The sequence below is a fragment of the Monopterus albus genome, unplaced genomic scaffold, assembly GCF_001952655.1.
Source record: "Monopterus albus unplaced genomic scaffold, M_albus_1.0 scaffold62.1, whole genome shotgun sequence".
Taxonomy (NCBI): Eukaryota; Metazoa; Chordata; class Actinopteri; order Synbranchiformes; family Synbranchidae; genus Monopterus; species Monopterus albus.
In genome coordinates this window covers 21994-44730 of record NW_018127942.1, presented here as the reverse complement: position 1 = coordinate 44730, position 22737 = coordinate 21994, and the positions used below count along the sequence as shown (strand labels likewise).

Here is a 22737-nt window from a genome sequence, read left to right as displayed (position 1 = left end):
GAAGAGATGTGCAAACTCCAAGGTCCCTCAGCCCTCTAAATGTCACCACAGTTATTGTGACGTACTGCCTGTCAAACTGATGAAAACTAAATTTCCATAGCAAAGGTAACAATTCCAGGAGGGTCACTTGAGTCATTTTGGTCAGATGATAACAAATGTGCCCTCCAGCCCTTTTCCACCAGAGTCTCTGGTGAAACCACAATGCCTCTGGCAGTCACATTTGGCAAGCTGCCAATTCTGGCAGTTCTAAGCCTCTAAATGAAACTGAATGCACACCAGTCAGAGCACAGCATGGCGTACAGGGCGGCCTCAGACTAAATCCCAGCATCAGATATGCAGCATCACTCCATGTGATTCAACAGGCCCTCACATTATGAGGTACACTATAATGTAGAGCTTTCTGGTTAACACCATGATGACCCCATTTCACAGAGCTCAGTGATCCTGTTATTAACAATGAAACAAGCTCAAGGATCGATACAAAGACTGCTGTAGCGTCATATACAGCAGGTGCAAATGTCACTCTCTCTGCCTGTGCCCTTTACTTACCATCCAATCAGCAGTTCAGTCTCAGGTACCAGGCGTCTTCCTCACTTCTGTTGTCTATAGAAGGAAGAGGAAAGTCACTAGTGGCTCGTTATACTGAATGTTGATGAAACTGACTGATCTTGTGCTTTGCTTGCTGTCGTTTCCTTTATTTCGATGTCGTCACTCGCTGTCCACCTGTCTGCCTTCAGACCTCACCCTGCACCAGGACCACTGAACTCAGCTCCCCTCTGCTACAGAAGCCCTTAGAAACCAATTACACGCTTGACAAGCTCTTCCCATCCGTCTGCGTAAGTGCCTGTACGCATGCGCGCACAGGTGTTTTTAATTACCGAGGCCACTTGAGACGTCAGTCAACCTAATCAGCCAAAGCGCGTTCACGTGAGTGCTCTGTGCGCCTAGAATCGTCTCCAAAGTTCACGTACTTATAAAGAGTATAAAGATGTGAGTTCACCTGTTGACAAAGGTGGGAAAATGCTCTATATATTCTGATATCAACGTGGTGTTAAACTAATGGCCAGCGAGAACAAAAGCTCTGTCACTGAATGAAACCACCTGTACCCTGCTACAGTTGTGACGTTACTCTTGGTAAATTCAACATTACACAAAGTTCCACAACACTAGCGCCATTATTATATTATAGTCATAAATAAATACTCACCGTTGTGCTCCTCTTGTAATTTCCAGTCATTCCTCTTTGCCATCTCCCCCTGACTGCTACTAATGGACCATGAAAACCATCGACTTCCTGCAGATATTTCAAAAAAAAAGAGTTGTTTTTAAACATTTTTACTATGTTTTTCACACTAGCTGATTCTGATGTCCTCCCCGTCCTCCTTCTTCGTTTTATTGGCGAATTCTTACCATAAGTAGCATTATCGCCACCAACAACTGGTTTATGTTGTCGTTATATATTCTTGATATCACTCCTGTTTTTGCAGATGACAAACCTTAATCCCAGTATTAGAGGGAAAAAATGCGTTGTCCATATTTATAATTCCTTTGTTTTCCAACTTTAACGACTTTGAGATTAGAAATAAGAGAATACAAGTCTGTAGCAAATAAATGCCAGGTTCTCTGTTCCACTGTTTTGTAAAATGTTTTTTTCTTTTGTCAGTTTTGTATAATGTGTTTTCTGAAATGCTGTGTTTTGAACTTTAGGGCAATAGATATGACATTTAAGAACCAAATGCTTCCACCACAATATGCATTTTTATATATTTTAATAAAATAACTGTCCTTAATATGCAGTCCTTTGTGAATATTTGGAAGCTGCTGAATATATTTTCCTACAAAGCCCCTGTGCCTTAGAAGACTTATGGAGGCAACACAATTCTTTGACATTGTTAAAATTACTTGTCTTAATAGAAACATTCTGTGGACCTACATGTGCACCCACACTGAAATCAGGAGGCAAACTGAAGGATATTGGTTTTGAATCTCATATCCTGTTTTATTGTTCAAATATGGCAGAACAAGATATACGACACAACACAAACAACACACCCAGGCAGTCAGACATACTCATGGACAAATGGAAAGACAAACAGCAAAGACACATTCGCACAGACGTTCACACACGCGGCTCCGAGTTGTCATGACTGATAGAGACAAGAATTTCTCCAGGGAACCACTGATCAAACATCCAGCAGTCGATGTGTGAGCTCACATGCATTCGCACACAGATACACACAGATCAACAGGACAAGTTGTGTATTAAAGGGGAATTTAAGGATATTAAGGATCTGGTGACAACAAAAACATTCAAAGTCCACCTTAAGACAGAATTCACCACTGTTACTGATGGTTCAATCAGCCCACAGTGACAGGACTCCTGTGGATTTCACGTTTTCCAGCTCAAACCTGTTCACAGGGAAATAAAACTCTGAAAATATAAGCTGGCAAACTGCGTCTGTCTTTGTTTTTGTTCACAGAAAAAAATTTTTACCTCATAAAAGAAATAATGTGAATTCTGTCTGTTAGTGGATTTTTTACATTTAACCCATGAATCCAGCTCTTTAGCCACAAGTTAACATTTAAGAGACTTTGGCAAATCTCACAATAAAATGAGCCAACATCACCCAATCATTTATGCTGGCTAAAAATGTCACCTTAAGCACTTACAGTTAAACAAGGATCACATCAATTTTAGTGACTAAAGGCCACTTTGAACAGAGGTGATTTGATTTAACAGCATGTATATAATTACCTGCTCTCTGGAAATAAAAGGCAATAATAAAAAAAGAAAAATCATAATTTTGTGCTTTTTTTTCCACCTTTAAATGCAAACTGAGCACTTGGTTTTCTCATTTCAAAATATCTTTTCTCTAATTTTTCTCCACATGAAATTATTTCTTCTAAAAGTGAAGCCAGCGACAGGAAAGCAAATAAAAGTTAAAAAGGTAAAATAACACATTTAATGTCAGCGTAAGCCTTTATCATAGCTGTATCCGCCTGACAACGAAAACCTCATCTCCCAGAACATTTTAAAAATTGTAAATCATCTTCTTTTAATTTCACACAGATGCTCCATGTGTTTCTGAATGGATGTCATGAGCTGTGGGGTCACATGTAGCCCACAGAAAACCAACTTCATTTTCGAGTCTAACAAAAGAAAATACCAATGAAATTAAAAGCCAGAAGGTTCCTGGCTGACACCAGCGATTGTCTGAGTTAACCTCCCTGACATCAGTGTCACCATGTGAATAACTGCTGTGCTGTAACTGCTTTTAAATGTACAGTACTACAGAGAAATAGCTCCTCAATTCAGCATAAATACTCTCAATAAACACTGAGCCTCCAGCAGCCAGGCTTCAGTCCGTGTTAGACTGCAACTCAAACACTTTATGAATTTAAATGCCAGTAAATCATCTGCTCTGAGATAAACTGACAATGCATTTTGTGAACAAAAAAACAAAACCTATTTACATTTAGACTGGATCAGGCAGGGAGATATGAAATAAACACCTGTATCTAATAGCTCTGACAGCTGGCTACATTAAAAATGGACACTTACTGAGACAAGAACCCAGGTCATCAGTGGAGTGAAATGCATTCTTGGCAACTTATAGCATATTGTAATAGAGGTACATTACTTTTGATCATCCTTAATATAGTATCCAGTCTATCTAACACCTTTTGCTATTTAGTGTATCAGAGATAAAGTAATGTAATAGACTTATGCAGTCTGGATGTGCATGTGTGTGTCCCAGAATGTTTGTAGACCCGGGACAGGAGCCGGTATCACTTAGTGTCTGTTTTGAAAAATGAATTCAGAGTTTAGAAAGTGATGATTTTCCCAGTGCAGCCTCGGCACAAACACAGTAATATATATATAACACTCAAATCATAGCTAGGGCCACTTTCTTTAAACAACTCAGAATAATAACAAAACTGCAGAGAGACGTCTCATGTAAAATGGAAAATAAAATGCTGGAAGTTTAAAGGAGATCCATTTCCTGATGTAGATAAAATGAAAGTGCGTTGAACCCAGACGTGCAACAACATACAGCAAAACCTGCGCAAACAAAGCCCAAGAGTGTTTCACACTTAAGTTAAAGTCAGTCACAACCCTGACAGTTAAATCAGCTCGATCCCCTTCAGAATGAGCAGATGAGTGATGTTTTGTCTATGAAGACAGTGCTGGAACACATGTTCAATGAAAAGCTAAATATTTTCTGAAACAATCTAGCAAGGGACATAAAAAGGTTTTACTCAGAGGGGAACTGAGGACATTGAGTCCTATTTTAAGTGCAAGTTATGGTCAACCAAACTTTCTATAAAATAAATTTCTCTTATTCTGAAAGGGCAGTTTGCATGTGACAGGTCACAGTGAATCCTACATACATGTGTCTCTAGACATGTTTTCTGGGTTTGACTTACAAACACAGACCCACTGCAGAGTGTGGATGGACATCCTTGCTGTTAGATGTAGGACACCAGAGTTAGTCAATTAGCTAACTGGCGTAGCTAGCTGGCCCGCTGGAACGGTCACCTAGCAATGATCTTAAGCTACATTTTCTATTTAACTAACACTGTGTCAAGCTAGGTGAGCAGGTAGCCAACATGGCTCACTAGCCGTTGTAGTGTTGGCTAGCAGGGTTAGCTAGTCAGCAAGCTAGGCTTACTGGTTGGCTGGTTCAGGCTTTGTGCCCAGGGATTACTGAACCCTCTGCTAGGCAGCTGGTGTTCCAGTCTCTGTACAGTCTTATGATGTCACTTCCTGTTGTCCGTGGTAGAGTTAGCTGTAGCGTCCGTCTTTGTGGCAGTTTCCTCAGTGATTCCAGGGGGCTGCGCTGATGTGGCATTAGGCCCACCTCCGTTTTGAAGTGTTTCCTGTTTGTACTGTTGCAAGGCGCGGTTGACAGCATCCTCGACCAATCTCCTGCTGACCCTCAGTAGCTCTGCCTCATCAGGCTCAGACAGGCGGCGTCCACCTGAGTAGAACAAGCACAATAAAAGCATTTATGATATACATTATCATATTCATAATCACATTCTAGACATATCGTTCTTATGTACTTTTTGCCATTCTGTTGTAAAGTCCATTCTAGCCTCCAAAAGTAAAAACAAAACAAAAAAACTGGTCATTAAACCTGCACTAACCTGATTAACTGATAGATCATCACCCATTAAAGTTAACATGGCAAAAGATGTTAGCAAACAGTTTTCTATTTACACATTCGGCCAGCAGGGAGCACTACTTGTTTTCAGGCGGAGACATGTTTATGGTTAACCTTTCATTCTCTTTTAGCACGTTTTTGGTCTGCACCAGCTCTGGAAGACAACACATGGCTCCTTAGCACATGTTCACCAGCTTGCTGCTAACTTTGTCTGTCTGACCACCAGAGCATGCATCGGGCTGCATATTCATTAGTGTATCTTTAATCAAGCCAGAAAATAACTATTACTCTGATGATTGAGTATTCTGTACAATCAGCTATAGCAGAGTGAATCCAGCAACAATAGACTGGATATACTGCAACAACAACGGAAACGATGGTAAACAGCCATCTATCAGCTCTACCACAAATGAATTTTCAATTTAATCTACTTCCTGCAGTGATTGATAAGGGAATTCATTTACCAAGCAAAGCTTTTTAAGACATAACTGCTGCTGCTACACACAAAAAGAGCATGATAGAGGGGGAGTGAGACAGACATAAAGCTAGCTGAGTAAAAGCAAGATGGGTGGAAAGCCAGTAATTCATGTAGAAAGACAGTTAGACAGGCAGGCTACAAGATGAACAGCCAACACTACGCCATTCAGAAGGAGAGTAACAGAGAATCACTCACACATCCCGTTTGACATACACACACAAAGATCACTACAGTGGTTCACAAACACACTACAACCAACATTTGATTAAGGTCAAACATAAAATCCTCTAGCTAAACCTCTATACCACACTGGGATCCCACGGCGCCCATAAATCTGTGTACATCCGAGAGCAGCGCGGTGCTCTATTATTCATTATAGAAGCAAACTACATGCAGTAGGAGTGAGACGGGCGAGCGAGGGAGGATGTTAAAGGTTTGTTGAGGTCAGAATCACCTAGAGAAAGTGGAATGTCTACTTACTTTTCTATTGTGAAGCCCTTTTCTTACCAACCTAGTGTATTTTTTTTATTAGACCCCCAACACACACACCCCTGCCAATTACCCTTCCTCAGTAAAGGTGCACTGTGGGCGAGTAAATTTGCTAGGGAGCAATGTTTTGTTAAGCTCAGGGACATGAGATACACATCCCTGTTCTAATGAATGACAAAATAATATGCAAAGTGTGTTCTGGCATGTTACACTAAATGGAAAGAGCAGTTTTGTTTTAGGCCTATGACACACCAAGCCAACGATTGGCTGCCGACCACTGACAGGCCGTTGGTGAGCGTCTGCTGCCCGTGTCTTTGTAGTGTGGTCCTGTTGGTGGCTTTTCGGCCGATTCAGCGTGCTGAAGATTACACATGCTCCAAGCGATCAGCGCAAAAGACATTTAGATTGGGTGATCCATTGTAATCAGCATGATCAGTGGCAATTGGGAAGCTGCCTAAAAGTAATCACATGATTAATCATCCTGATTTTGATTGTTCTGAGGGATTACATAAAGGGGTGCAATTTTAGGCTGTAATCACATGTAGATTAGGTTTTAACTGAACCTTCCAATGACATGAGGAGGACACATACTTGAGCGTTTCACATGGAGGGGACCTGGAACCAAATCTGCAACATAAACACAAACATTAAATATATAATAAAGACACGCACACAAACCAAGATATTTTGGTGCATCCCCCTTGTGTTGGTGTTCTGACACGAGGGAGATACTTTTAGTGCTCGACAGCAGAGATTTTAAAGATCAGGCGCAATGAGAACTAAGACGGGTAAACAAATATTCTGAAGAAATACTGTATGCAAACCCAGTGAACCTCACACTGCTCTGCAGTGTATAAATAGGGTGCAGGTGTGCTCTTCTTGGGGCTGGGCGCCTGGCTAGAAATTCAAGCAACAGAGCCCAATTTATTACACTAGACTTCTTGTAAAAAAAAATGAGCACGCTGAAAAAGAAGGCTTTGTCAGGAGCTTACAAAGGGAAATGATAAGGAGGCAGATGAGACATCACTTTAGAGAACAAACTGCCAGATGATGTCAAGATGAAAACGTATATGATATGATGACAAAATCCCTCATTTTTTGTTTCCTGTCTTATTCAGAACAGGTCGTGAGGTTTATGATGTTTAGAAAATATTTGCAGCTTGTAATTTAGACGTCTGCTTGCTAGAACCTGGCCAAAGGTCTGTTTAAAACGGGTGGAGTCGGTGAGAAAATCTTTTTATCTGCCTCTCCGATCTTGCCCCGACAGAATGAAGGACTTTATGATGGTAGTAAAGCTGCCCTCTGGACTTGCTAATACACACCCAGATAAGCTGCAGAATATCTTTCTCAGCTTATCTCTCTCTCTCTCAAGACGCACACACACAGTCTCACACAGTACGCCCACATTTTCTCTAACTCTCTCACTTTCTGTATTTTCTGCTCTCTCTATCTCTCTCCATCTTTCATACTCCCTCCACCGTTCTGCCTCCAACCTCTTCTCTTGGCTACTTTTTTCCCACTCTCCCTCTCTCCCTTTATTTGCTGGCAGTGTTGCCATGGTGATGGGATGAGAACCAGACAGCCACTTCAACTTTTAACAACACAGAAGCCTATACTGACTTCAGGGCAGGTTTCAGTCTCTTGTCTCTAACTGCCCTCTTCTCTCACAACTGTTCCCTTTGCCTCACCACCCCTCTTTTGTAGCTCATCTTTATTCTCAGTTATTGATTGCTGCATCTCAATATCCGTTTCCAAATATTACCATTGAAGCCCCTCCCTGAGGACTGACATCTTTACAGCTTCTAAAGCTACAGCTGTAAATGTTAAGATGAGAAAAGTGCAGCAAATCAGTAGTAATGTGAAAGCCTTCAGCATTTAAACTTATAAGCAGCTGGAGATTTCAGTGATGGACAAAGGGTAATTTAAAGGTACAGAAATGTACCATGCATTTCTGGCTTCATCGGTATGCATTACTTTACCAGGTCTTGGCCTCTTTCACTGTGATGTTATTTCATATACAGCCAGACTAAACCTCCTAGCCCATGTGGTGTAAGCCAAGCCAATTAGTAAATGGCAAACTGAAATACTTCAGATAGGTGCAACAATTCCACTTATTTTCATCAATTAGATAATGTTTATAAAATGTCAGAAATTCTTAAAACAAAAAATACTGTTATTTAGAATCAAAGATGACATTGCTTAATAATTTTGTCTAACCAAGAGTCCACGGACCAAAGGCAGTAGCAGATCCTCACCCTGAAGATGACTGGATGCAAAGACGGCTGAAAGCTCACTTTAATAAAAAATAAATCCACTATTGATTCGGCTGAATTCTCTTTAGCGACCACACAGCCAAGCAGGTGAAAGTCGAGCCACTTTCACACATAGCAAGAAAGACGACATCATTTCCTGTCATCCTTTTTTATATGGATAAAAAAAAAACATACCCAAGTGACAGATTAAATTTATATTTTTCCTGGACCAGATCAGATTATCTTTGACTCTGAAGTGTTGGAAGAATCTCTGAGGATTCTGGGAATAACTTTAGAAACCGGGTGGGTGTTTATTCACCATGTACAATTGTACAATTTCTGGAGCTGCCAGGAGAGTTGGCTTTATCCTTATCTAACGTGTCTTGGTTTGTAGTCACTCAGAGGGGCTGGAAAAGGCTGAAAAGTTACTGGTGTATAGATGGGGGCTTGGATTATGACTCCACAACTGTCAGTGAGCGCTGAATGTGTACACTGTCAAGTGACAAATGTGTGTCTACTTTGGTTTCATTTCATTCCCAGTGTCATCACTCAGTTCTCTTGGCACTGCTCTGTTATCATTGATTCTTTGCTATGTGGTAGCTTTTAATGCTCTTAGATCAAACTTCCTTACACAATTATTCATCTTGTTCTCAGCAACTCCTCTGTCCAGATCGGATCAGAGCTGACATTTTGCTGAAGTCAACCCAAAATATTTAGGCAGCTGTTCTGAGTGCTCAGCACTTTCCCTGACGGAGGAAGCGCTTTATACTATTCAGTTCCAGCTGAGGGCAGGTACACTGGTAATACAGCATCAAAAGGACCCATAATGAAAACCTGAATCAAATTCACTGGATACAACAGCCTATTTACATCTAGCCTAACAATCTGCTGCTGTGACTCATTTCTTCTTACTCCAAATCAATTGATTTCCTGAAAGTGTCAGCAGGGGTTTAGGTAGAGAAAGCATGCAGCGTATCTGGCAAGAGGAGGACAAAGAAAAGGAAAAAGCAATGGCCAGATGAGTAGGAGGAAGAGAAGTAGTGGGAGAAGAGGGGGACAAATGCAGAAGACTACAGTACATAATGTGAGGAAGAGGAGGGCAAGCATATTTGCACGAGGACCTTTTTAATTGTGGCTTGAAAGGAAAACAAAGAAAAGGCAACACATGGGTTAAAAGAAGGGAGCGGGCACATCTGAGGACAGATCAAGCAGCTGGAGGAGGAGAAGAAGGGGAAATGAGGAAGAACAGATCTTGAAAAAGAAGTAAAAGATGAGGATGGGTATAGAGCCCTGTTGGTGGGGCAGTTTCCTGAGGAAATACCAAAGCCTCTTTCAGACACAAGATTCAAACTGTAGCCCTGTATTCAGATTTTCATGCTCCAGATACAAACCATCGTAAGGATAAGTTTCTCAAGTACACTGTTTGCGGTTACAAAATGCAAACACAAATGCACTCCCTTAAATGCATTTGCACTCCTGAATAATGGGGATGAGCGGGGATGCAGACAATACAAGTTGTGCAGCTGAAAAGGTGCATCGCTTGTGAACGCCGCCTGACCGCAGATCAAACAAACAGCCCGCTTTTTCTAGTGTGAACGGACAAAGGGAGAAAATACATAGTGCGCTTTGATTTGACACCTTTTGGTTCTTTAGCCTGGTGTCACAGCACAAATGATCACAACTCACTCTGCTGACTAATGTACATTAGCATAACAAGCCATGACTTGGCTCTATCAGCTCAGCACAATCCCACTGGGGGTAAATCATGTGGTTTCTGTATGGGGTTCAGTGCTACGAGCCATGACTTTGTTTTTAACATAATCAAAGAAAAACAAGGAGTCACATGACTCTGCATCCTAGTCTTTACCCTAGACACCAAACTGGCTCATTTCTATTACTTCAATCCAATAATGTTAGCTACTACCGCTTTATTATGCACATGAGCCCTTCATGATGAGCAGACTGTCTGGTCTGGTTCTGAACAAAATCTTAGTCCTTGTTTTCTCCGGTCAAGTCTCAGGATGTGTGTGTCGTGACTTAAACTCAGCTGTGTCTCTCCTGACACAGGCGAGGGAGGAGTCAATAATGACTTAATTTTTGATCAGTGACCCAAATCAATGAGCTGTCGCTGGCTGTCAGACTTACACTTATCCACAGTCTGGATTTTTAGAGCCTGGACAGTTCATGGTAATGAAACAAGAAAGAATTAAAGAGGCACCAGAATGAAAGAAAAAAACTTATAGGACTGAATGGGAGAAAAAAAGAGATGAATTGACTTCACTCTGCTCCCTCATCACCTCTCTGTCCTCCTCCCTGTTCTGTTCTCACTCTCTTCTCTATGAGAAGGTCACGAATACAAACACATAAGTGAATTTTTCACAGTTTTTATTTTGTGATTCCAAGGTTGTGCAAACCTTGACAGCTTAAATGAAAACATTACTGCTGTATGATCCGGGTCATATCTGTTCTGTTGACCCACTAGGTGAGAACGGCTCATGCAGCGGCTGACCAGGAGGCTGAGCTACCCTTGTTCAAGGCAAGCTGTGTCCCCTCTGTTAGGGCTAAAGCAGCCTTTATCTGACTGTTATTACAAAGGGAAAAATAAACCATGATAAGACTGGGAATAAAGATTAAATACAAACTAAACCAATGCTATGAAGGGAATGCTGTTCTTTGGTCTAGATTCATTTAAAAAGCCCCCAAGGGGCAACACGGCCTGTGCAACAGCACCAAGTAATAACCGCTTCAAAACAATATGTGTGAAATATTTGCCAAGTTAAAAAAGTCAAATGTCAGCCCGCTGACTCAGGTTATATGAGGAGTGACTAACAGGAGAAGAGAGGTGGCATAAACAATCACGACCTCTCAAAGAGCAGCAGTGAGGGAGTGAAAAGGCAGCACAGTTTAGTGACTGGACTTTTTATGCAGCTTCATACTGGAACAGAATATTCATTTTGCATGTCCTGTTTGTCACTTTGTCTGACAGACTGGAAAACACTTTTTGGATTTTCATTATAGCTTCACTTGTAGCTGCTTAATGTCTCATCAGTACTTTTCAGTTTTACAGTAAGATGTTAGCAGCCTTGACAAACATAATGATTACAAATGTATACAAACAAATAACAACATCATATTTCTGTTTCTCACACAACACTTTGTGAGCTGTACAATAAATGCTATGATTGGCAGCCTTAAAATACCAGTTAAATGCGTTTCATAAAAAGAATTTATTCAATTCTGGGCATTTGTGTTTGTGCACTCCTGCACATCTAGTACTCTGTTGTGAGGAGTACATTAGTGTACACGAGTATGGCTTTCACCGGCAGCGTCTACACATTCTGCTGTGTGACACCTTGTCATATTGTTCGTGGGCAAATTCTCACACTGATAAACTGCAAGTGTGCGCGCGCGTGCACACACACACACACACACGTACATGCACATGTCCTGCTGTGCATGTATATGGGCGACTGTCTCCATATCACAGGAGTAGCACCTGACCGGCAGTACACAACCACCACTCTTTGCCCTTGCCTCTGCCTTTGGCTACGTTCACATTACATGATGAATTGACCCAAATCCAACATTGTCCACGTGACTCACATCAGAACACATATTTTCACAAAGGTGTGAACAAACCAAATACATTTTTTCCATATCAGTCTAAGATCTGATTCATATCCCTGGGCTATGCGACTGCCATCAGAACGGACAGATCAGATCGGTGCTTTGTTACTGTTTGTTTATTTTATTGGGGGTGGGGCTTATTTGAAAACCAGCAGTGCCGACAGTAAAACAGGATGAGAGAGAGGGGGAGCAACCTGCAGCACATGTCCACAGCTGGACTGGATGCCCATCGCTTACAAACATGAACCATTGTCACAAAAATATCAGCTCTGACTAAACAATCTGAATTGAGCATTAAGGCCTGTAATGCGAACGTAGCCTTTGTCTCAATATCACCATTTCTCTTAAGCACATTCCCTCCTGTCACCCTATTAGTCTTCATTCCCTGCATCACTCTTTGCCTTTTTCCTTCCACCCCTCTCTACTCAGAAGTAGGGCACAGTGGCTCCACTGTTTATAGCAATGCAGCTGCAAGTAGTGAGAGCAAGCGAGAGGGACACATGGGGGAAATACAGGCGGGATGAAGCAGAAACACAGAGCACACAGTAATCTGTGTACATGCAGTACAGTTGAATATTTACTTCTTTATGAATACAGTGCTACAAAAGAGCACACATGATGACTCCCCACCCCCCAACACACACACACACACACACACACACACACACGCCCCACCTATTTTCAGAATCGCTATTTCAGCCAATCTCAAAGTCTGCGTTTATGACGAGATGGTCAATATTATCATGATCTTAAATAAAGCACACAGACGTTGTACAGGCCACAACTCAGTGGATCATTTTACTGTTTAATCGTTAATTCAACCAACAGGTTAACAGCAGTGTTAATCTATAGATACAGTGCTATATTTTTCTACTGATAAGCAATATGTGGCCAAAAAGATATCACACCACACAGCTGTACTTCATATGTGCCTTTTTAAAGAATGGTTTCCTGATGTTTGCATGGGTGGTAGATTTTCTATTAATTTGTGCATCTAAACTAGATCAATTTCAGTTCCTTGCACTAGAATGAAAACTGGGGCAAACAAGTAACTACTCCAGTTTACTTCTCTAGACACTACAGGGAAAGCTCTAAAGTTTAACTCTATTGACTGAATCCTTCCACCATAGTTAATCTATTCCGCTCAGTTTAAAGCAGAAGTCATCTTGTAATAGCATTTAACATGCCAGTCATGTCAGAGAGTGTGTATCATTTCATAAAAATAACAGAGTAGTAAGTAATTACAGAGTAGTAAGACTAGTTCTAGTCCTAAAACATGTAGTAGCCCCAAAACTGAGTTGCAAACTTGACCAAAACCTAAATTATCCCACACTACAGCTGCTACAGAACAATGAGAGTGAAATCACCGCTCAAAGCTGTAATCAAGCCACAAGCTGCATCAGTAATTATCCTCCGGGCTCATTACAGCTCATATGAGCTGAAGCAGTGGAGACAGTTTCCACTCCATATCGCTGTCATCTCATGGAAAATGTGAGCCTTTACTCTGATCCTTCATTTATACTTTTTTACTTTTCCTTTAAATAACCACTGACATTGTGTAACAACACGCATTACAAAACATCAGCACTCTTCTCCAGACAACATGGTGCTCTTAGAAATGTAGACATATCCGGCTAATCAGTGCCACATGTACAAAACCCAAGAAGAGCCATTTATAAGCTATTTAAAAATCACCCTCCACTCAAGAATGCACTTCATTTGAATGTTCACTGTCCAGAATGATGCATCTGTTGCAACTGTTTTCACAATCAGCTTTCAGGCCATTCAGTAAAGTGCATGTTAAAGAAACACAGCAAGAACTAATGAGGAAAGTAGATGTGGTTCTTCAAACACACATAAAAGTATGTTAATAGGATCAAAATGATCAAAGCCTTTAATACTTAACCACACTGTTAATCAAATGAAAAAAAAAACACTTAAAATGTGTCAACATGCCCGAGAACAGGAAGTTCCCCATGTCCCCGACTTCAACCCTAATCTTTCTTTAAAGACTTTAAAGACTTTAAAGATATATGATTTTAGGTACAATGTAGCATTTTGACCACTAGTAGCCTTGTAGAGTAATGCCATTGCAAGTGAGTCCCTGTTTTGTTTTGTTTGCTGTTTGCATGGTGCACACAAGGACACGACTCACAACCTGCCGCTGGTTTAGTACTGTTCCTCTGACAGACAGTTGGTGGGGGTAAGGAGCAAAGAAGCGTAGCAGTGTGCCAGCCGAGGCAGTGCAGAGGAAAACTGCAAGCTAGCAAACATGGATGCAAACAATGCATGGTTTAAAATATTTTTAAATGGCTCTGCAAAGGTTTTATGAGGAAGGAAATGCATTCAGCGGGGGTTTGTTAGGTCGTGAAGAAAGACACTGCGTTTTGGTGAGAAACACTGAATTTAAACATACAAGAAAACACCACAGTGCAACTTCAAATTTTTCTTGTATAATCAGCACATAACAGCACGCTTTAAGTTTAGTCCTCACAGCTGACGCTTGCATTTAGAAGACTACAAGGAGACATTATTATCAGCTCTTAATTATTTTATCTTGTTGCAGAAGCTTATAAATCATGAGCTTGGCAGGGCCACTAAGCAATGAGAGATTTAAACAGATGGAAGGAGAATGTTAATCTGTAAGTACATACAAAACTAGACTGCACCCAAAGGGAAGCGCATGGTCATAGTCGCTCTTGTGCACACTGTCCATCTGCAGGTCACACATGATCATGGATCTAGCCATGCACACCAGGCGACACACATGCACTCAGCGTACTGTATATTCTTACATTTCATGCACACAGTCCCTCCTGACAGAGCACCAATGAGTACATCAATCCGGTTGGTTTTTCCCAACAACACACACCCACGCATGAAGACAGGAGCAGTAGACACTTACTGATTTTTTCCTCGGCTTGGGAGAAGGGGAAGCAGCACAGCTGACCCATGGCGACTCCTTTCCTCTGCTCCTGTTCCCCTCTCCCTGCTGTTACCCCTCTTTCTCCTCTTCCTCTGGTTCTAAGACAGACAGATGGAGCGAAAGTCCTGCTTTTTCCCCCGTCTCCCCCACTCTTTTCCCTTCTATGTTACTCTTTATCCCCTCTTAGAGGACAGACGCACCCAGTGTGGATGAAGGCAAAAAAAACCCTCCCTTTCCCTAAATGCAGCCCAAAGAAGACAGAGTAAGGCTGCAGACGCTGAACAAAATGAACGAGTGGCTCCTTGCTCCCGTTCTACTTTGCACTGACACAGAGAGGAGGGGTGTATATGTGTGTATCAGCCAGATAGAGAGAGAGTGAGAGAGAGAATGAGAGAGCTGGAGTGTGTGTAGGAAACAAAAACCAACATTTTATAATGTGCTTGAAGTGTGTGTGTGTGTGTGTGTGTGTGTGTAACAAGATGTGGACAGCAGAGGGTTGGTGTGCTGTATGAACACGCTTGAGTTGAGTAAAAGCATATTCAAGAAAGAGACAGAGTGAACATGCTGAGCAGTATGACGAGTCTGTGGAAAAGGAAAAGGAGCAGTATATACAAGGACACAACAGACAATACTGGGTGTTGGAGGGGAGGGGGCAACAGGCTCCACCTCTCCCTGTCATTGTAGCTTCACTAATGGTTGTTGAATGGCCAGCAGCAGCAGTGTGCTACTGCCTGTATCTGTGTTATTTATGAGACCTGTATTGGTTCGTTGAGACAGCCAGATTCCCAAAAGATTAGAAAAATCTATTCAAATCCATTGCTCAATACAGTTCAGTTTCTTGTTCAATTGTTTCTTTATACCTGCCTTGAAAAAGCTGCAGACTTTATTTTGTTCATGTACATGAGCAGTACTTCTCTAACCATGTGGCTGTGGTCAGTGGACTACATATTATTTTGCAGCACTTAATAAGTGAAAGCCATTTCTGAAGCTAAAATACCAAATAATTGCTTGCCTTACCTTTTGCTTTTTATTATTATATTTATACTTTTTATATTGCTAATACCTTTTCTGTTACTTTTCCATTTTCACACAGAGTGCCTTGTTTTTATCCCTTTGCTGCTGTAGCTCTGTGAATTTCCCCACTGTGGGGCTAAGATCTTATCTTAAAACGTGAAGATGTGCTACATTATTACACAACTTTTTACAATTTTAAAGGCTAACTAATATATCAATAATGACATTAATTGTAAATTGCAGCCTTAACATTGTGACTGATGAGTATGAAGGTAGCAAAGTGATTAGAGATGCTGCTTCTCAATCAAAAGGCATTAGTTCACGTCCTTTCTATAGACCCATTCAACAACTCTGCTATGAGTCCTTGAGTAAAACAATGAATCTCCACCAGCTCCAGCTCCATGGATCCTTTTTTGCTGTAGCTGCATGTGCACAACCTGACACAGAAGGTCTAGTTAAACACATGTCCTCGGGCTCTGCAGGGTTAATGGAGGAATACAAATGAAGGGGTACGGGAGTGTGAGTGAGAAGAGTTTAGAAGGATGTAAACATGTACACAAGCACACTGCGTACATTGTAACACCTCATTCACTGAGCTCAGCTGTGTGAATAGACAGTGGAGCCCTGTCTCCAACAGCAGCATTCAGCTCGCAGCTGCCACTTCTCTCTCTCTCTCTCACACACACACACACACACACACACCATCCAGCTGTGATGACCGCTATTTCTGGTGCTGCCACTGATGAGGCCCAGCAGCAGTTGAGTATCACTTATACTGTTCCCTTGTGTTTGCATGAACATACATGGATCACCCTTGTATACACAGGCACATAACCTAAATAAATAACTTGTGCACCATATCAATTATGAACATACATGGATCACCCCTGTATACACAGGCACATAACAAAAATAAATAACTTGTGCACCATATCAATAGGTAGAAACCAGGTTGTTATTATACAAACCTATAAATCAGAACCTAGTAGTGCTTTTACAACCTGTACGTTGTTTGTAAAAGGCTATTTTAACTCTCCTGTCCATATTTCTCTCCAAGCAAATCCAACTATAAAACAGCCAAGAGACTATTTGACACAGCAGAACTCAGTATTGTATCCTGTAATGTGAGTAACTGTTAACAGTACACTTTTATTTAAGCCTATAGAAAACGCTGCACCAGTCCTGACTTTGTTCAGGTCAGCTCACGCTGCTTAGTGGCCATATGCAATACAGGTTATGCACAAGAGAGAAGAAGACAACTGCCTGCTAAAGATAACAGGGACCTTAGTAAGCTCTGGAGATATGGCTAACTCTTTATCATAATACTGACATGAATAATTAACTACAGACCTGCTGACATGCATAAACCATGATGTGTGAGAACAAAAGCAAACACCTATGTTTATGCGATGATTAATGCTGAGACAGTATGGGCCATGCCTGCTATTTTAGCTTTTCTGTTTTACATGATGATGCCATACAGTACAGTCAAAAGCCATCCTACTGTATCTGCTACATTTAATATTTAGTACTACTGTCATGTATTGTAGTATTCCAAAGGTACACAAATCAAGCCAAGGCTTACACTGAAAGTCATTTCATCTGCTTCTGTGGCTTCAAGCTATAGGAAACACCCATGGTTATTGCAACTGCTAATGGCTCATCTCTGCTATTACTGTCCCTTTTGTCTCTCCATCAAATGCTCATATCAGCCAATGAGAATTGTTAGTCAATGAGGTGCAGACTTCCCACAGGATTACTGCTCTTTTCTTGTCACCTAGAGCAGAGGCCTGCCATATAGCTGGATTTTTCACAATACAAATTCACTAAATCCATGTCATAAAGAAGATGTCTATATGTGTCATGCATTTCAGCCAAGATTTAACACAAAAGCAACAGGTAAACAGGCATCATATGTGAAGTAATGGTTCCATTGTTAGTATTTTGTGGAGCGCTGTAGCAGCTGAGTCTCCATTTGGAGCCATGAACCCATCTAGCTAGAGATGCTAAAAAAATCCACAATAACATAAAATGTTTAGAGCCAGCCAGACAGTTAGAGAAACAGGTGGAGAAAAATATGTAAATGGGTTTCAGTGACTGTTATCAGAGCTAACACAGAAACCCTGAAGGACACATCTCCCTTTCTAAACCTCTATCCAATCCTCCTCCGCCTGTTGCCCTACTCTACTATTATTACTCTATTTTTCTTTCCATCGCGCCATGTAACTCCCACGTTGCATGACCCATGCCAGCCTCATTCACCCTTCCTTTAATATCAAACTTCAATTTGCTCTTCTGTTTAATGTCACATTCACTCAGGCTCTCAATTTTCTCTTGCTGTGTGTCTGGGCATCCTATCTGCTCTGCTCATCCTCACCATCTGTTTATTTCTATTCTCTTCTTCTGCCTCTCCTTTCTGATTTCAATATTCATTTATCATTCTTCTGTAATCTGACTTATTCCTTGCTCTGTCCCTCTGTTTGGGGACCAATAAATTATACCTTGTCCTCGACCTTGAGCTTCCTCACTTGTCACTCTGTTCTTCCTGTTTGCTCAGTCATTGTTGTTTTATTTGTTCCTTTCTCCTTCTCCTCTAGCCCACTTCTTGTTCCTTCTGTCCTTTCTTCTATACTCTTAACATTCACTGCACTCAACCTTTAATTAATTATCTTGCTTTACCAATATTTGAAAGGCCCAGCACGGCCATGTTGCTACTGGAATGTCTTTAGGACTGTACAGATGCTGCAGACAACTGCTTCAAGTAAGTTATCTGATGCAATGCGATCAGAGTCAAAAATTCTTAACTTGACTTGTCAATTGGGAAAGAAGTGTCAGGGACAGCCTTCTCATTGCCATATTCAGACATGCCCTATTCTCACGTTGTCACCATTCTGTGTCACACTGTAGAAGTTGTCAAGCTAGGCAAGAAAAGGCATGCTGGATCTTGTAAATAAAATGTCACACTCGCAGTAGAACATCAGTGCTATAAGTAGCCACTTGGCTGGTTTAAATTTCTCTGCTTGGTGGCCATGCCCACTGGCGGTCAGGCTCTCTGTAGACTACTAGACCAGTTGAAGTGGGTATCCCCAAACCCCCAACTGCTGGGGGCAGTATTGTGCATATTGCTGCTTGGCCTGCCAGCACAAAAGAAGAGGGCACCAAATAGGCCACATAAAACTAAGATTTGTGCTTAACTGGAGGCATTTTTGAAACACTGTGGTCTAACTTTTCAAGAGAGGAGACTTTAAGATCGGTTATGAAGTTGTTTGCGTACATGCATCCTGTTTGTTCACCCATCTCCCTTAAAGTGTTGCACAAAGTCATGTCCTGTTTCTGTGAGATGTGTCCATGACTGTCTCACTCCTAAACAGGGCTAGTATCGCCTTCGTACAGCAGTATTTGCAAATTGTTCATCATGTGTTTGTATCCTTTTCTCCTTTGTCATTTGTCATTTGTTGTGCTGCCACACAACAGCTTTAAAAGTCGACAGTGGAGCATCCACTATGTCAGTTTCAAACTCTGCGACCAGCATGCAGTTACACTAATGTAATAACCATACCTAGATACCATCTTACTCCCACGACATTAGAGACATTTTTCTATCACGATAACACGAAATTACAAATATCGTCACATCCCTCCTCCTTACTCCTCTTGCGCATCCTGTCAGTTGAATCGACCTTATTAGTGCAGACAATGTATGCGATTGTGATTTTAGTTTTACAGCCATTTCCAATAATTTGTTGACACTCCAATGATTCTTTCCCAAGTGGGAGATATTTCCCACTCTCATTTACAACCCCGAGAATGAGGTGAACATTTCTTTGACTCAGCTGCTTGTAATTATGAAGCATAAGCAGGACACCCTTCATCAGGCCCACAGACGCCACTGGAGAGAGCTCTTATTGTTTCAGTGTACATTTAATCAAGGCTTTAAAATCTCAGTCTAAAAATAGCTTCCTGGCTGTTATGATTATGTCCTACTGTGCTTTTCAGGCTATAAAATTACTTAAGAATCAACTGTGATAAAATGCTACGCTGCTATCAGCAAACAAACTTTGGCAATGCTTCGATGTTCTGACATGGACATACTGCATGAAGCAGTACAACAGAGCTTATTCAGATCCAATCTCTAATCAATGAGCATGAAGATGTAGGCAAAGGAAGACGTCTAGAGTCTAGAAGATGTTTAGAGTCTATTCAATACAATTAATTAATCTTTCCATTTACATTACTGTTTACCTTTAAGGCATCAGTGATCCCTGAATACTGCTAAACTCTTTTACTCCTCAATTCTGGTCTTTCAAATGCTGCAGTCACCTGATTCAATATTTCTCCAAAGAGAAATTAGATCACTTACACTGATGGTTGGTGACTGGAAAATGCCAAAGGCTTGTTTTATAGGAAAAAGCCATACAGCACAGTCTCTACATACTGTAAGTGAGTGACCTTATCGCAATAAAACACCAAATGGTCACAGAGTAAGAAACCGCCGTCATCCGCTCATGTGCTTGTGCCGTTTGCGTGCTGTGCATTTGTGTCTGGCCATGTTTATTTATGCTTTTATATATATGTTTCGGTATGTAAAGCTGTGAGAGTTTTATACTGTAAATGCCAGGAAGCCATTACAGAAGTTATAATATACCTCTGAGTCTAGTGAGAGAGTATTATAACCACTGTACAGATCAAATGAAAATGTCACACTGACTGTGTATGTATGAAAACAAGCATCTAAAGCTGTGACATTTTGGAATTTCACTTCCATTTCTTTGGCCTTTCACCTCCCCAAATGCTGCAAGCTGAGTCGTCACAGACAAACATATCCTCAGGCTAACCCAACCGCAAACAGTTTACACATTCTTCACAATTTTCCCTGCAAGTGACATGACAAGTAATGAGGAAACTTGTATCTCAAATACACAGGCACTGCTTCAGTCATCTGTTTAACTGTTTTACTTAACATCGCATCCCAACAGAGCAGTGTGTGGAAAGAGAAGTGACTGAGTTTTTCAGCAACCCTGCTCTAAAGTATAAACAGCCATCCATCTGCCTAAACAAAAGTGACAGGGCAACACAATATTTCACACCCTTTTGTCTTTAGTATATAGAACAGAGAAGAGAGAAAACAGACATGAAAACAGAAAGGAGAACAAAGAGACAAATGAGAACTACAACCGCAGATCTGCAGTTACTGTACTTTAAAGTCACGATCTTGGTGTGACAACAAGAAGAGCTTAGTGATAAATCTCCTATAAGCTTTACGGTAAGTTTGTCATTATTTACCTCTCTGTCCTGCAACTCTGTTTTTCTTCACCGTCATGTTGATGTTGGCTGCAGCAGGCAGCCGTTCAGTGACAGATCTAAAAACCCACTCTATGCTACCGGCTCAGCACCAGACAACAGACAGTTTTAGCAACTAGCAGCTAAAAAGCCAGGTGTTTCCCTCAGGACTTGGTAGGAATCAAAAACAGTGCTGCTAGAAAATAAACAAGAGTCAAATATATAATAACTGCTGGATATGTAAATAATGTTTATGTTGTTGACTGTTTGCTGTCAATCTGTATCGAAGCTATAAAGATTATAACTTCAATGGGAAGAGCATACATATCCCATCAAACACTCCCTTGTTATCTTTTCACTGCTTCTCCTCTCACTGTATTTTCTGACCTCCTCCCTTAGCCACACACACACAAACCTGTTGGGTGTGCCTTTTGTGGATTAGTTTTCAAATATGGATTATAAGATTAATATATGCACACACAATGAGACGCTGCCCAATATGCGCCAACAGGAAAGGCACTCTGAACCTCAGCGGTGCCCTATGAGGAACAGGGATGTACTGCTGTTACAGTCACACTGGGAGTGCAAACGACATGCTCTGGCATGATTTAGCTACATGCACAAAGGGAAATGGTTTGAATCCTTATCGTACTACTATAAATAATAAATTCACAACTACCAGTCAAACAGAAAGAATGCCAAATCCACATCTGTTTCAATTTTCACTTCTCTGTCAACTCGCTCCACCTGCTGAAAGCCACAGCAATATAACCTTATGGTGTTATTCCAACTGTATTAGTTTCCTTTCTTCCTTCTCTTCAAAACTCTCATGTCTCAATCTCGTTTTTCATGTAGCTGTCTCAGCTAACACTGGAATCAGTAGCTTGCTGGCCTGTGACCATGTCAAAAGAGCAGAAGCATGTTCACATATTGATCAACAGCCGTGAGCTGAATAATGTTATTTACTATAACTTTAATGGTCACTAGATGCTGGATCCAAGAAAAATCCTAAGGAAGAACATAATTCAAAAAAATAATTTCACCACACCAAGTCACAGCTTTTCTATATGTTATTGTGCAAATAAGTTTATTTTACTTATTGCACTAATGTCCTGCTGGCGACTTCTATTATGGTGCTACTAAAGCTAAAAAAGAAGTATGTTTAAACCACTGACTGTATATAAAACTGGACAACACGTCACTAGAAAGAAAAGCCAGACATGTGAATACAGCAGCTGCCATCTTGTCATTTTGCAACCAGATTCTAAGCAGTAGTGACTGAGTAGGTGAGTGACATATCAGACCGCCAATCAAAGGTGTCAAATCATCCAAAAAACTCCCCTTTTTTATATCATCAAATAACTTATTAAAAACAATGAGAAAAACAACCACTTGCACACACACACACATCGGCATGATAATATCTACCAAAAAAAACACAGAAAGCACCCCTGGGAAAACACCCACTAACACTGAGGAGGCTGGGTTTATGACATATACCGC

At 41.1% G+C, this 22737-nt stretch overlaps 1 protein-coding gene and 1 long non-coding RNA gene across 2 annotated transcripts in view; both read right to left on the bottom strand.

The window, feature by feature from the left end:
* LOC109962197 (uncharacterized) overlaps positions 1 to 848 on the bottom strand; it is an 11670-nt gene extending 10822 nt beyond the window's left edge. The window contains exon 1 of the long non-coding RNA XR_002275225.1: positions 550 to 848. This is a non-coding gene — a long non-coding RNA (uncharacterized LOC109962197). The remainder of the gene's footprint in view (positions 1 to 549) is intronic.
* A 1104-nt stretch (positions 849 to 1952) lies between these two features.
* The window catches only part of akap7 (A-kinase anchoring protein 7), a 36729-nt gene continuing 15944 nt past the window's right edge, over positions 1953 to 22737 (bottom strand). The window contains exon 9 of the mRNA XM_020603649.1: positions 1953 to 4982. Coding sequence (XP_020459305.1) covers positions 4762 to 4982 — 221 coding nt within the window. The 3' untranslated portion in view covers positions 1953 to 4761. The remainder of the gene's footprint in view (positions 4983 to 22737) is intronic.